The sequence below is a fragment of the Perca flavescens genome, chromosome 5, assembly GCF_004354835.1.
Source record: "Perca flavescens isolate YP-PL-M2 chromosome 5, PFLA_1.0, whole genome shotgun sequence".
Classification (NCBI taxonomy): Eukaryota; Metazoa; Chordata; class Actinopteri; order Perciformes; family Percidae; genus Perca; species Perca flavescens.
In genome coordinates this window covers 3053898-3070651 of record NC_041335.1, presented here as the reverse complement: position 1 = coordinate 3070651, position 16754 = coordinate 3053898, and the positions used below count along the sequence as shown (strand labels likewise).

The 16754-nt window shown below is 43.4% G+C and overlaps 1 protein-coding gene across 6 annotated transcripts in view; it reads right to left on the bottom strand.

Annotated features, from left to right (window-relative positions):
• Positions 1-16754, bottom strand: part of arvcfb (ARVCF delta catenin family member b) — a 280461-nt gene that overhangs the window by 134688 nt on the left and 129019 nt on the right. For 4 of the 6 annotated variants that reach the window (XM_028579334.1, XM_028579337.1, XM_028579338.1 and 1 more), the window contains exon 1: positions 9719-9956. The exons of the other annotated variants lie outside the window; for them this stretch is intronic. In XM_028579334.1, the coding sequence (XP_028435135.1) occupies positions 9719-9739 (21 nt within the window). In that variant the 5' untranslated portion in view covers positions 9740-9956. Of the gene's footprint in view, positions 1-9718; positions 9957-16754 lie in introns of those variants that run through there. 6 annotated transcript variants of the gene reach the window in all.

Below are 16754 nucleotides of genomic sequence, written 5' to 3'. Positions count from 1 at the left end.
ATTTCCCCCGTAAAAATTTTTCTTGACTGTACGTAGATGGTGCCATCTGAGTTCCTTTCTGCAACTAATTATAAAAGGCAGTAAAAGTCAGTGCACTTCACTTCTATCACCATTAACAAGGCCTTGTTAAATTCACAACATGAGCGGCGTGAGAACATGAAGGATCAAGAAACGGGTGCACTCAGTTTGGTCTCCTGTGACTTCTGGCTCACCGGTAAGTGACGCTTCTGCGCTGCACAAGGGGGGCATTGATACATGTTCCGCTGGCCAGTTACAGACTCCAGCAGCCTACATTAGCACCAGTGTTTCAGGGACATTATTCTTGACTGACTGTGGATAAGTGACACAGGCAAAACAGTGGAGGTGGATTATGGCTTGTAGCAGACTGAGAAGGAGTGCTCCCATCTGAGCATTCGAGTCTGGAATGTAGCTGCTCCATGACCCCAAAAACACTCCCTGTGTTTCCTTGTGGCCTGAACAACAGAGGCTGCAGCTGGCCACTCCTTCACAGGAACTTACTTACACCCCCACACAGAGCCGGATTCAAGAGAGACAGAGCACAAAACAGGCGAAGAGTGGGTTTTATTGGATTAAGCCTCTCTTAACTGTTCTAGAATATGATGGAAAGAATTCGGGAACTCAAGGAGGTCTGTGTCAACAACAGGCCTTGTTTGCTTAACTTTTGAGAACTTTGCGGGGTTTAGTGCACTCTTTTCCACACGTCCTAAATCTGAGGAGGTAAAAAAGACACAAAAAAATAACATGCCTTAGTACAGCTGCTGACCAACCACAGTGTTCAATTGAGACCCTCCTTGAATCTCTAAGGATCCAGCAAAGCAGCTTGGTAACCAACGGCAACTTAAAACAGCCATGGGGAAATAAATACCCATGTGAGGTTTAATGGTGATGGTAGCCAAAGGTCCAGTTAGGAAAATAGAACATCACTGGGTATATTTTAGAGGTAATGTACTTGCAATATCAATCTTCAGAGCTGTATTTTTTTCTTCCACAAAGTCTACAAGCACAGATAAAAAAAATAAACACCGGCAGACAGACAGAGGTTGGAGCTATTTATGTCACTGTCTGCCTTTTCGAGACTTAAAAGCACAAATAATGGAAAACGGTGTGTTCTAGTGGACTGATGTATGACTAATGTACCTGCGTCAATAGGTCATGACTGTCCCTTCTCTCAGACACTGACACTCTCCCACTATTTCATTATCTAATAAAGCAAACATGTCACTTAAGCTGCTTGATGTACAATATTACATCAAAACATCGTTTACAAAATAATTCTGATAGCAGAGTGTAATGGCTGCATAAAAAAAATGGGACCACTGTTCAGAAAACAGGTTTATTTTGTTTCGCTTTCATTGTATGTCTCCCCGGGTATAATTTCCCTCTAATCATGCAGGATTGAGTTACAGCAACTCGTGCTGTGTTTCACGTCTACTGAGGCTCTACTGGCCTGCGATTAAATCCCGACAACCTTTTCTCTCCAACTTTCAGCTGCCCCCTCTTCAGAAAAAGAACACCCAGCTACGATTTGTCCTATTACTAAACTAAAAGCTTGCTTGACTGGAGCAACAGGATACTGGCAGCTCTAAAAGCCTACACCACAGGGCCAGGATTGTACACTCTCCAACCCAGCGCAGAGTGTTAAGTACAGCACCTTCCGCGGATGGCTGGCACCTGTCCCTTCATATCCGCAGACCTGGTTGGCACACATCAACGCTGCACCACGCTCCACTTCATAGCCTATTACACATTCCAAACAAAATTAAATATGAGGGGGTGTGATGGGGCGAGGTGGTATTTTCGTGGAGCCACGGCACCCAGCGCAGGCCACGCATGCGGTAGAGGTTCATTAGACCGCTCAATAGAGCCTTGTGGAATGCGCGAGGAGGCGCATCCCTCCATTGTTCACCGGTGGCTCCTCTGGGAAAAGGCTGAGCACATATCAAGAGAAGATGAGGAGATGAGTAACAATGCTGTGCCATCACATGTAATGGCATATGACAGCCAGCCCTGTGTCTGGATGCCTCTATTGTAGAAGCCATTGAACTGTACAAACTCGTTGTCTGCGTGGAGAATTGGCGGCGTTGAGAATGCCAGGAACTCGTTTATCTTTCCCATTTTAGGGAGGTTCGGTGCCTGGTTTGGCTGAACTCTTGCCACTGGTTAGCATAATGTGTGTGTTTGTGTGCAGGCAGTGTTGGGACCGGAGTTGTGGCTGCTACAGCAGAGGCTGCGTGTAGCAGGGGCCGTTGTGGCCCCGAGGCCGGTCAGCTTACAGTGGTTTGGACTTTCCTTCACACTCTTTCCCTTGCTATCATTCCCTTTTATTTTTTCTCCCTAGATCCAAGCCATCAGCGGGAACAGTCACTATTGTATGTTGCGAGGTTCAGGGCAGCATTCTAATGAAGTGCCGGACCTCATCAGTGCACTTCAAGCGCCAGCGGGTCACTAACAGCCAGTCCTCACTTCAAACTCCCTACAGGCTTTGTGACTGAGCTTTAAGTAAGCAAAACATGCATCTACGACGGTTAGATACATACTGGTTTTTCAGATACAATGGGACAACGTGAGCCTTTTGCTAAAAAAAAACAATCACAGATACGCCAGTCAACAGAGTCACAAGTAAAAAAAGAAAATGCATCTGAATTATATGATTCAATACGTCACATTGCAATTAGGAGTTTCTCACCTATTTGACTACAACTGCTGATGACTGTTATCTTATGTGATCAAATAAAAACTGTGAGTGTGGTGAATTTACATAGACTTCATATCTATCAATATACCCCGCTCTTCATACATCTCTGCAAGGATTAGTGTGCTGAACAATAAAAATGTTTGATAAAAGTTGAAGTCAGTGAAACATATGTGTAGCTGGTAGCTTCCATCAAAAATACCCAAAGACTGTGATGACTCCGTACAGCAGTTAAACTAAAACCGGGGATGCCTAATGCGAGCTCCTCGCACCGCCACATGTCAGCGTAATCTGAATGGTCAGCCGGCACTGATAGAGCCCTGCTAAAGAGCTGTCAGAGGGAATCATTAATCCCAAAAGGCAGCATGAGACAGATGGTTTGATGATGGAGGATCGATGCTCTCAGCGGCATCCCGACTGCTTCTAGTGGCCGGCCCGGAGGCAGGAAGTGGGCTAATCCCTCAAAAGAAAGTTCCAGACTAAACACGCAAGAGGAGCCCCCGCGGCTGCACTGCATGTACTGCCTAATACATTCTGGATGGTACCAGAGGGGTTAAAAAGAGAAAGGGAGAAGTAGGAAGGCGTTTGTTCTGGTGTTTCTGGTTGAGGGAAGCTTTATGAGGATGTTGACCTTCCCCCTCAGGGCCCCTCTAAAAGGTCCCCAGCTGCAGGACAGAGCGGGTGGAGGGGGTGGAGCCTATAAGAACTATACATAACTGTTAAAGAAGCTCCAGTTCTTTTAAAAAGGCCCCAGAACCAGACCCCTCTCCAACTGAGGGTCTGGGTGGCAGCAGTGTTTCTGGCATGGAGCACAGGATGAGAGGGAAAAGGGAGGAAGGAATAAGAGGAAAGAACTTCCCCTGAACACTCTTCCTGGACTCTTTATGTTCCATTCAAGACAAATGGCAACTATCCATTAATCATATCTTGAGTACTGTTTATGTTCCTGCAGTTCAAACCTGAAGGACTAAATCTTTACCATCAATATAGTACTATGACAGTTACGGGCCAGTCTGGGCATCAAATTCAGCCACAGTACCTCTATTCATCAACACTCATTTTACCAGCAGTTTTTCTGTGGTACAGATGGTGGAAAAATTTGAATTTGCAGCCCATGGTGTCATCAATCACACCGGGGCCCTTAGTGGTCCATGGTGCTGCCCAAAGAACTGTCCCATCTGCAGCTTTTAACCACGGTCCCTGCAAGAAAGCCAATTACAGTAATGACACATGCAAACACACACACACACACACACACACACACACACACACACACACACACACACACACACACGGACAACTATATCCTGTGTGTGTGTGTGTGTGTGTGTGTGTGTGTGTGTGTGTGTGTGTGTGTGTGTGTGTGTGTGTGTGTGTTATCATACACATGCAGGTACACAAACACAGGTTAACGTCACAGCACACTGGGTCATTTAGAAGAAAAGTCCTTTTCTTCTTTGGTGAGTCAACTCCTGTATAAAACTGCTTTTAATGGGTTCAATAACTCACTATTTTCACCATGAGTAGCACCACAGGCATCTTTTGACAGCATCAAAGATAATCAGACCTGACTGATCCTGGTTTCATCCTAACAGGAGAGTGGTGTTTTTTATCTCTTAAATTAGAGCATCATGTTGCGTAATAATCAAACTGTTGCCATTATGTAATCACACCATTATTAGGATATGAGATTATCACGTAAATGTTGTCACTACAACAATTAAGAGCCCTGATGTGGCCACGAGCATAGCTTCATTTAAAGTGTAACTAGTTCTACTTCCCTGGCTTCCCGGTCAGTGTGTGTGACTGAGCCTCTTCTGCTTCCTCTGAGGCAAGTGGCTTTGTTATCTGCCCGATCGAAAACATGGCTCTTGTTGCCGGCTTCCAGCAGCACAGACAGAGAGGTGTTTATTGGACACAACCAGGGAAACCATGAATCCCACTCCCTACCCGGCCCGTAGCCTGCAGACAAACAATGAGTAAATAAGCCAGGGATCCAATTGATGTTACTCTGTAGCATCCTGTGTGTGTCTCTGTCTGTCTGTCTGTCTGTCTGTCTGTGTGTGTGTGTGTGTGTGTGTGGAAGAAAGAGTGGGCTGACAGCGTGTCTATGCCTCACCTCTGGTGGATTTAATGTATTTGGCAGCAGGAAAAGTACAAAACACTCTCAATCAGCCAAGTAGTCATTAACAAGTGATTGGACGTTACTATACAAAATGTAACCCAGGGAAACAATGGAATGTTTTCAAGGTTGGGCATGAAATATATCATGCATGCATACAGGATTCCTACTGTATGAACCCTGCACACATTTTTTGATAACGGGCACGCTGTGGAGCTGAATAGGTAAACAAAAAAACAAACAACCAGCAGCTCTAGCGAGATAATAAGCTGCCATCTCATTAATGCGCTGCTTCTTCTCCCCAGAGCCGTTTCCAAACATGGCAGTAGTAAAGCATCCATCTCCAGCATGCCTCGTTGCCCCCACTCCAGCCTTCCAATTTACTGCCACTCCCCCTTTTTTTAATTCCATCAGCGTGATGATGAAAGCTGAAAGAGTATTATGGTGCTCGCCAGTGGTCGGACAATGAGTGAGCAAGTGCACGGGCCTGCATCGGTCACACTGTCAGCCAGCCAAATGGGGGTCTGTAGTGCCAAGGCTTGAGTGGCATAGACCCCAAAATGGTCCACAAAACACAACCACAGAGTAAACACCACAAACCTGAGGGTGTGTTCATATGATACAGAGCAAGAACATACAGTGTACCATTTATAGTAAAGTGTAATACTTGCTGGGGTCAAATGTTTCACATATTTCTTGGTGGAGCAGATGTCAGGTATAGTGTTGCATCCGAAGATTGCAGATAAAGTAAACCAAACTGTCTATAATATAATTATCATAATTGTAGCATACATTTTAGCATAGTAGTGTATTTTCAATTACCCTTTTTTTTTAAATTAACTGGTTTAGAGATAAAAGAGATGGGCGATTTATTTATTAGTGAATTCATCCAAAAATTCACTCATTCAAACTTCTCAAATGGGAATATTTGCTGCTTTTCTTCATCCCCTATGATTGTTGACAGAATACCTCTGGGTTTAAGACAGCTGGTCGGACAAAACAAGCAGTATATGTAAATGTGTCAATTTGGATACTGGGAAATTATGAGGAGCATTTTTTACTGTTTTCTAAACAGAATATGAATTAATCAAGACAATAATCTGCATATTGGTCGTAAAAATAATCATTAATCTCTCTTAACTCTTAATAGTTAATTGGTACGTCTAAAAAATGTCAACAAAATAATTAGATTTTCAATACACAAAAAACAGAAAATGCAGCAAATCCTTACATTTTAGAAGGTGGGGACAGAATATGTTTGGCACTTTTGCTCGATATGCCATTTGAGGATAGGAGATTGTCGCAAACAGATAAAAAAAAAAAACATTTAGCACAATGAGGTAATGAAAAACTTGATATTGAGAATGACATAATAACATGCTAGCCTGACAAGCCAGACCCACATCAAGATTTTGGGTCTGGGAACTCTCCATTGATAGGGCTCAATCCGAGGGGCGGGATAAACAGTTGTCTGTCAAATTCCCTCTGCACGCAACAGGATAGTGCTACAACCAGGCAGAGCAACGAAGAAGGTAGCAGAGCTAGTTGATAGATTGGTCGGCAAAACTCATAACACATCTTCCCTTTTATAAGAACGACTTCAGTGCCGTTCTTTGTTCTTTTCTCAAAGAGAAGCTGAACTCCAAGTCTTCCAGAGTCGCTGCCAAAGCCGATTCCAAAGACCGCTGTTCGCCAGCAGCAGCAGCCATAAGCCCGCCCACTTACTCTATACACGATGTGATTGGCCCGGCCAGAGTTTGGTTTTTCCAGCTCGCAAGCCAACGGAGAGTTGCTAGATTGACCATGGCTGCAAATTACATTTGCTGCCGCTATAGGGTGGGTCTAGATTTCTAGGCCAATACCATGCATGATATAGCTTTAAATACATCTGTTTGGAACTTCAAGGCAGTTGAACTAATCACAAAAGAGGTATTTGCAAATGATTTGACTGAGTTCTTATATGCTGAACTAAGGAGCATATACATGTAGCGTGCTGATGAGGGTGCCATATGGATGGCAGAGGGGTGGTTATCATGTGGAGGTACATATATGGTCTCAGCTGTTCACATGTAAATACAGTTCAGGTTACTTAAAACATGTCAAGCCATGTTGTGTCATGGGTCATATGATCAGGGAAGCCATGGGAACGGTATGGGAAACACGGGGAGTATGGCCAGGCTGTGTGGTGGGAAGGCCATCTGGTATCACCAGTCACCAGGCACCTACCACCATATGATCAAGCCTCTTCCAAGACCCTCTCGCCTCCAAAACACAACAGCACTCATGACCCACCCCCTTCTCCTATCCTGCACCCAACCCCCTAGCAAATGCCCCTTGCAGTCTCCACAGCTATTGACCGCCAGCTATGTTTCCGGTCATTGGCATTATTCTTGTATGACCTCCACTCCCCCAAACAACGCCACTCCTCACGCTCTACATGTCTTCAAATATACAAATGTACTGCAGTCACAAAAGAGGAGCCTGAGGAAAGGAATGGAACGGAATATGCAAGGACCGTCAAGCTGTCATACAAAAACACCTCCGCAGAAAGAAAAAAAGGTGGAGAGAAAGTTTGACAGATGTTTTATTTCGGTAATAAATTAAACAGCATCAACGAGGCGGGGGGGGGGGATGCTCAATTGCTGCAGCTGAAAGCCCCCGCTAGCTGTCAGGAATCTGGCAGTAGCCCGCAGTCTGAAGACAAGACTTCCTTCAGTCTTTGGCTGAATCACTGATGAATTATTCTGTTATTCAGACGGGTCCTTCTAGCTTGCAAAGGAAAAGTAAAGATTTTTGATAGACCCTGGCAAGATAATGACTGCTGGATTATTCATAATGTTTTCCTTTTTCATTCACGACAAATCTGTTCTTCTATTTTTCATGAGCAGAAGATGCTACGGCCTCTGCAACTACATTCGGAGGATTTAGGCGCTACCCTGCTGGTGTTCTGAAATAAAGGACAGTTTATATTTAACTCCGACGTGGTCTGGTGGAGGCTCCCCCACTAATTGAGGGCTATGCAGTAATCGTTCAGTTGGCTAAAACTCATTTACCATAAGCTCTGCTGAAGCATTAGGATGAGGTCAAGGCAGATCAGCATCTCTCTCATCTCCCCCTGCCATCTACATACGAAGGGAGTTAAAAAACAAGAATACCAACTGATTTTAGGTTATTGGACACCCTGAAGATACTGTACTCTGTATAGATTACAGTATGGAGCATCACTGCAAAACGTGGCAGGTAGAAAAGGGTCAAATGCTAACTCAATGCCTGTTCCAAACTATTCTTTGATTGTCACTGAGCATAAGGAAGAAGATCACTATGAATGACAACCAAAACAACAACACGGACACTGAAATCGATCCATATATGGCTCAAGTGTGACTTGGACACACGTTGGACTCCCTTTTCCACACAGCACTGTCCAAGCAGGTGCTCCCTGGCTGAGGAATGCCCAGCTGAGTTGAAAAGGTCACATCACGATGCCGGCCTGCTCTTAAGTATGCCAACTATCTCGGTCTTAAGGGGGTCACGGACGCAGGGTGGGAGGGGGGGCGTCGTCCTGCACCTCCCCTACTAATTTTGGGATGCATCTGGAAAGGACACACACTCAGGTTGTTGACATGCATTTCATCCCATTCACATATTCCAAACAAGGATTTCAACAGAAAACATTTGCCCTGCTTTTGATCCATCGGCCGCACTTCAAACTTATCAAAACCAAAGGATGGAAAGAACAGAGAGAGTGTGTGAGGGAGAAAAACAGCTTCTCTGTTTGGCAGTTATCTGGTGGCACTCATCCACAGGGGCAACTGTTAACGTATTATTATCAGAGCAGCGTGGTGAGCTGACAGAATGTTTTTGTCTGCTAGACAGGGGTTCGGTAACTCCACCCCTCTCAGCCCAGCGGAGGAGAAGTTGACCTTATTCAATCAGATTTTTTCCCCTCCACTTTCTTTCTTTTTGGATGCCTGTCTTCCCTTTTTTTTTTTTTTTTTTTGTGCATCTAAGCGCTGCCAAGCTCGGCGGGGAAAAGAGCGTTGTGATTGGTGTAGGCTGCCTGTGGATGCGCTTCAAAAGCAGGGAACACTTCCAATAATGTATTCACATCATGCTCTGGTACGCACGCACACACACACCCACACAGACACAGTAACACACTCGCAAGAGCTAACAAAAGCACATTCCTGTGGAATCTGTGCAAATGAAAGACAAAAGAGTTTAATGCCATGTCTCTCACACATTTGGCACTGCAGCCCATAGGCTATCAATCCTGGCCTGGGCTCATTCAGAGGCTCTCAGGCGATGATCAGGGACAAACTTTCAATACTTCACTGGTTGTCCCCATGATCACACCAGTCCTTCTATAGGTGGTACTGACATGTCTGAATGTGTCAGGGAACTCAGAAGTCACAGCACTGCATTACTGCAAGACAGCCCCCCCGCCCACCACCACCCACACACACACACCTAAACATATCTCTTGGTCATGACTATTTACAGCTTGAAATGGTCACTAAGTGGTGGAAGTGCATCGTCCTCTTTAGCCTACTGTCTCGCAGAAGCCCACAAGCATGTATTTTACATACGCACAGACTACACATCCATATTGTGCACGCGTATTGAACGCGCGCGCGCGCGCACTATCCTCCTGAAGGACATCGATATATGCTCTCGTGTATTAAACTGGGTGGGGAAAAAAAGCTACATAAAAGACATAAAGGAGTGATGCTCCGGGCTAAAAATGATAGGTACGCAACAAAACCCAAACTATTAGGAATCAATAAGGAGGACTAGAAAGCCAAGAAGAGCCGGAGAGGCTGAAGATACGATGAGAGGAGACCGAGGAGATAGAGGAGACCGGCGGATACAGCAACACTAACCTGTTTCACTTCAGCAGGCATGGTCCAAAATCCCCCCCTTCGTTCCCGAAGAAAATAAAAACCTCCCGGGGAAACGTGCGACAACTAGTTCCTGGTGTCGGAAAACTTCTCCTTTCCCTCCTCTCCTCCTCTCGTCTCCTCACGCTTTCCTTGTCTATTTACGTTGACTTTTCCCCTCTGTGAGCGCAGAGGTAGCAGCTCAGACGCAGGCAGCCATCCTCTACTCGGCTGCGTCCAGCCAGACACAGTTAGCCCGCGGAATACAGGAAGTGTGGCGGTGTGCCTTTCACAATAAAAGGGCGACTATTGAACATGCTTGCAAAAGACAGCTTTACGGATATGTTGCATATCTGCTAAAAAAATAAATATAACAATGGTTACATTTGAAACACCCAGAGAATCTTTTTACGGTTCAAGTTGTAGGTTGAGACTCTGTTGTTACAAGAGAAAGCAATATAATATATGGGGGTTATTGTTACTTATTTGTCTTTAGAACAGATCCCAAATCACTTCAACTATATTCTGCAAGCTAACAGCAAAGAAAGCAACCAATCTACTTACAAATCATAGCTGTTGTTGATAGTAGCTAATACATCCTATGTAACCAAACATACAAAAGTCTGCTGTCATAAAATGGTTTGTTTTAGGTAAAAAAGCACAGCTTATAAATGAAACATATCTGTTTAATACTGTCAAACCCACACATTTAGAGACGGGATTTCTTGCAAAACAGTCGGTGCACTCCCTAAATTCTCAAGAGACGTAAACAAAGTTAATTCCAGAATAAAAAAATAAATAAAACCATAATTTGCTCTTTCATCATTGAAACTATATGCCCAGGTCCTTTTCCAAAAACACTGATATAATGTGCCTTCTGTTGGCCATATGTGAGGCATACAGGTGACACATCTATCACACCTATAATAAAGTAGAAAGTGTATATTACTATTTCACGACAGACATTTTGTTATGTTTTTTTGCAGTATACTTGACTTATAGGCATTTCATTCAAATATCACAATAATGTCTAATGGACTAGAGGAGTTTGGATTCATGACCAAACTCAGTATGGCAGTATGGCTGACAATGGATCATTTCCAGCAGAAAGCTTGCACTTCTTTTCGTAGGGCATGAAAGCAGAATGATGATGCTTTTATTTTGAAAGTAAAATCCCCTTACATCCAGTGTAACTCTGGCTATCCTAGGCTGGTTTGACACAGCTGAGAAAAGGGATCCAGATTTCACCTTTGCAGAGATGCTGTATGAATGTATGGAATGGAGAGAGATGGAAGGCAAAGGCAGCCGGTGCATCTGACAAATCCCCCCCCCCCAACGAAAGCAGAAATCCAAAAATAAGGAATGGAGCTGAACCGAACTGTGTGCATTTGCACACACGCACACTCACTCAACAAAAAAAAAGTTAGCCAGAGAGAGAACAAAAACCTCAGCGGCTGAGAGAGAGGGGGAAAAGAGGAGGTGTGTTAATAGAAAGGAGGGTTCCCAGACAGGCAGCAGGAGCTGGAAGTGTTGCAGCTCCCTCTCCCTCTCTCTCTCTCTCTCATTGGGTCTATGTCTGGCATCTTAGTGGGGTGGGACCAGCTCCCTCTATGCACTCCAGCTGCGTCTGTCTGTCAATCCGTCGACCCCTCCCCCTTGTTGGCATAGACAGAGAGAGACGAGGAAAAAGAAGAGGAGGTGGTGGGGGGGGGGACAGGGGCTCACACACAAAACAAAAGTTGGCCCTAGTGAGGCGAAGGCACCCAATACTCTGCACATTTTTACACCCTACACACACCCATGCACACACAGCTCCTTTTCTCCACCTCTTTGTCCCGTTCCTCTCACTGCACTTGATATAAGGGAGGGGTACGTGAAAGAATTCGCATTCAAATATCAATGACTGTGACCAAGACCGACAAGGAATGTTAATCTACTAACGTAGATGGAAGCTTAACTGAGGACAAGTTGGAGAGACGTCTGGACTTACAGAAGAGAGGAAAAAGAATGACTGGACTTAAAAAAGAAAACAGAGAAAGCAGAAATCCCAAACGGAGGGGAAATGGCTGAGGTTTTGCATTCCACAAGCCCGGTATTTCATCTCCCCGAACGTTACTGCTCCATTTGTTCTTAATAAAAGACCTGGTCCACCATGCACCATTAGGCTACATTTACTATTTACTTTCAACAATACCATTAAGAACTCCAAACATCAGGTTTCAAAAAGGGGTTTCAAAAAAAGTCTTACAACTTTAACTGTGGTGCATTTCTTTCTCTTATGAGATTTGCAATATCACATTCCATTTAAGCCATTTAAGCACTGAGTGAGTTTTATAACCCTGTTTAAAAATCCATTAAGTGCATTAGAATACTCATGGGAGCAGATTAGAAAAGAAGCATTAGTCTTTATTTCCTCTGTACATGTGTGTTTTGCCTACGTCCAATTTATAGTTTTATGTTGTGATTATTGTTTTGTAGGAACATCTGCCAAATACCCATGGCATATAGACTTAAACAAGACAATAATTCTACTGCCTTTGGCTCAAAGCACCACTATGCCTAATAAATGCCAATATGTTAGTTGGTATAATGGGAATGTCATTCATTAGTTGGTTACAAATTAAATTGTATCTTACTGTATTGATGCTGCTGGAAGGGAAGTGTAAGGATCACCAAAGTTATCACAATTCATCATGATGGGCATAGAAAATATCATGCCAATCCATTTAAAAGTTGTTTAATAGTCGAGACATTTCACTCAATACCACCAATGTTAACCTCACCGTGGTACAAGAGAGAAAATCAGGGGCTCACCAAAGTCATTAGGATTAATCCTCTGGGGATCAGTCTAGACCATAGACTGTGAAAATAATGGACCAAGCTTCTCGGTCTGAAAAGTGAAGCCAATGCGCCTTAAACCTGCATTCTTTCTAACTTCCAGCAGGGGGCAACTTCACTGGCTGCAAAAAGAAGTCAGTTTCTATAGAAGTCTATGGGAAAATGACCATACTTCTCACTTGATTTATTACCACAGTAAATATTTTCACAATGAGTTTATGGTCTCAATCGTTACTTTCAAGTCGTCGTCAATACAGCATGATGTTCATTTTGTAAATTATGGTCCCATTTATATTTAAATTGACGATAAAGCAGGGGATTCTTTAGGGGCTACATGCTGACCTGTCAATCATGACAGAGCCTTAGCTTACCATGGCACTGTGTACATTAAAACAGATTGGTTTTGGGTGTTGTCCGTGTTTTCAACCTAAACTTTGACCCTGTCACTGTGTGTTTTCACGTCATCAAAGTTAATTGGAATATTTTGATCACCTTCATATGTCTTGTACAGTGTTCTACCAATCAAGCTGGCTAGCTACTTCTAGCGTTAGCTGGTCACTTAAAGGCTCTGACACACCAACCAGACGGCCAACCATCGGCAGGAAAGGCAGTCGGACTGATCAGTTGGCTCCCGTCTCTCAAAAAAGTCCCTCGGAACACACCGAAGTGATGCCGACTTGAGCGTACGTTCTGCGCGTGCATGACACGTAATACGTCTCCATAACAGCAGGTGGCGCTAATCTGTGACGGAACATCTCTCTATACCTCGTAAACACAGAGCACGCTGTCGTCAGTCACTGTTTTCATCAGAGAGTGGTGTTAGTAGTCAAGAAGGATCGTTGTTGTCATTACTCGCTGAACGGAAGAAAATACGATGGCTAGTAATAAGAAGATACTGGCATTGTCAGCTCTCGGGCTTCTTCTTGTGGAAGAAGCACTGATTCGCTAGTCAAGGGCTAGCACTCCACCAATCAGATTAGTCATTGAGTCCGAATGCCCACTGGCCGATTCAACAAGTCAAATCGGCCAAAATTAAAGCCGATGGCTCCTCCGACTCACGACTGCACGGAACACACCGAACAGACTCGAGTCACCGACCTCGCCAGACTGTCCGACGCCTGATAATCGGGTTGGTGTGTCAGAGCCTTAAGGGAAAGTCTGCCAATTTTCTCGTCAAAAATAGTCACATCCGGTTTCAAAAAACCAAGATGGCGACATCCACAATGCCAAACTCGAGGCTTCAAAAGGGAAGCCCACAAACCAATGGGTGATGTCACTGATGCTACCTCTACTATTTTTACAGTCTATGGTCTGGAACAAAGTTGGGGACCAACCCACCGACTGCCATCCCGAGACCCATGTTATAGCATGGCTTAAAAAAATGCTATCACTCTTTTCATACAACTCACTGAGACAACAGTAAAAACAAAATAGACAGGACAGGTTGAGGTAAACTAAAAATCCCCAAAAGTATATTCAATATATCATTTTAAAAGACGTCCTGGAAAGTGTTTAACATCACAGGGTGGTGATACATGCACACTGTCACAAAAAAGCTATATAGTCTCTTAAGTCTAGCCAACCTACACCTGGGACTTGGAAATTAAATGTACAAGGTGTACGAATAATCCAGCAGTTGAAATCAAAGCTCCTGAAGTCAGCTTTCCTCTGTCAGGATGTACGCTGTGAAACAGATGGTAAAGAGGTTAATGTTCAGCAACAAGGCGTGCTTTGACAGCCAGACACCTCCAACGAAGCTGCATCTGTTAAAATCATGTTTTTCACTTCCATTCAAGATGCCAGGTGCATATAGAAAAACAGAGAGAGAGAGAGAGAGAGAGAGAGAGAGAGAGAGAGACGGAAGAGCAAAAGCAGATACAAAAAGTAGACTGTAGGCAGGAGCAGCTAGCGGTTTGAAAATATATATGGCATTTCATTACAAAAAATAATGTTTTTATAATCTTCAGTTTCAAAGGAGACTTTAATGGCATCTCTTTTTGAAAAGTACTTCAAACCCTTTTCCACTCTGCCAAGAATACATTTCTTGGGAAACCCTAATTTACCTCCTTCAAACTTTAATAAGTTCAACCAAATATTCCATTATACATAAAGCAGGTCCACAAAAAAAAAAAACTTATTAAAAAAAAAAAAAAAAAAGATAATGCTGACTGTGCTGCTCTAAGTTCCTTAAGACAATCACTGCATAGTGTCGGGGCTCTGCCGAAACCATAGTGTATGTGTGAGAAACTACAGGGCCAAGATGGTCTGATCAGCTACAGGCTGGCTGCTGTTTATTCCAACAATGGCACAGCTTGAAAAAAAAGCCCTTATCTAGTGACTCTTACTATCATGTTTTATTTTCCCCTTGAAAAATGGCTACTCAGCGATGCAGAGGATTAGAGTCCAATCTATTGGGGGCTTTTGTCTTGCAAAAAGGCAATTTTCCCTTCATTTAGGGAAATAAAGCTCTGTTTAAATGACATCACTTGAAATGTAAAGGTTCTATTTTCTGTTTTTTTTTGTCACAATACTGTAATCGCACAGCAAGATTTTTTAATACAACTATAACTGGATTAGGTTTTTCCGAGTTTTTCATCTTGTCATGCGTAATTGGGACACTGAATGAGGCACAAACAACAGAATCTGAATCATGCAGTTAAAGCATCAACTTTTACACCTTCATTTTAGTTGAACATACCCTCTGGATTTGTAACAGAGTCTTTCTATTGGTTGTTCTAAAAATATTCTGAAAAATGAAATTTTCCGTATGCCTCAGAATGTTTTAACGTTAGCTCATGATCCACAGTTTCTTGGCACGTTTGTCAGCCACTGAATCAGCTTCTTAGGAATTCTGTTAATTTGTGTCACATTGCTTGGAAATTAATAGAAAAAGAAAAAAAGTGATGCACGTCAGCTGCATTTGTAATTGAGATTCAACTAAAGAATGTTAAAGCTAAAAAAAAGTCCATACATGGAATTTATGTTCAGTACATATGCCATTATTCTAACACATTCTCATTCCTAAACGACAATATAGGTTGATTGTCAATGACTCCCCAAACGACATACAGTTTATGATCGTTCTATTTACTGTTGCACAGTGGCCGATTGGCTTAAAATGAGTCACGTAAAACTACTAAAATAAGCTTGTAACGTGACGTCATGGACAATATTACTTGTTTTGGATGTGGAATGTTTGTGTGTGTGTGTGTATGTGTGCATGACGAAAAGGTGTGCCAGATGTTTGTTAAAGATTACGGCAGGGTGACCATACAGATGTTTTTTATGCAATCATCTTTTAATTGTTGGAGCAGACGATGCAAGAAAAACTTCTGTGTGAAGAGACAAAGTTTTATCTTATCTAATGTCATTGCGTCGGACTAAAGCTTGAAAAACTCGGTAATTTCAAAAAGTGACCACTGAATCCGGGTCTCCTCAGTGAAAACCATGTGTGTTTTTGACCCATCCACCAACCCCAAACTGATTCCTTACGCCTAATTTGGCGCTCTTATACTTTGTCACCTCGCTTCCCTTCAAGATAATTACTACAGCCACGACAGGTCGCCGCCTAACAAGAAACGTAATTATGGGTCGTTATGAGCAGCTTGCACAATCGACCTATGCGGCTGTTTTCTGGGTGAGGACGCTCTGCATTATTCAGCACAGAATGATGAGCTTGAAAAAGGCACTTGGATAAAGAGCCTGTCGAGAGCAGTGGCCGTCTTTTCACACATTCCTGCGCTATCACCATCACCCTCTACACAACGAGAGTCACTCTCAGACACTCCATGTGAGACAGTTCCTATACCAAGCCCCATCATCCTTTTCAAATGCGCCAATATATGAAGAGGGCCCCACAGCCTGTTTTCAACTTGAGACGGATTACATGATTTTTTTGACAAATGTGTGCGCAACTCTGAAACAAAACAAAAATTCCAGAATCAGTGAGGTTTAATCTTTTTACAGTCTGTCCAGCAGTGAAATAGGCCTCAGCCTGAGGCAATGGCAGAGCTCATTTAGTTAGCGAGAGTGCAACGTTAACGGATGTATGTGTGGTTCTGACTTAACCGCTGTAATCGGATGGTATACCGCCTTGCTGCACATGCCGTACGCCTCTGTTGCAAAGAATTCACATGCTGATAATCCCTCCAACGCTCACAGGTGAATTTACTGAAGGTAGCAAATACCAAAAATCTTCCTT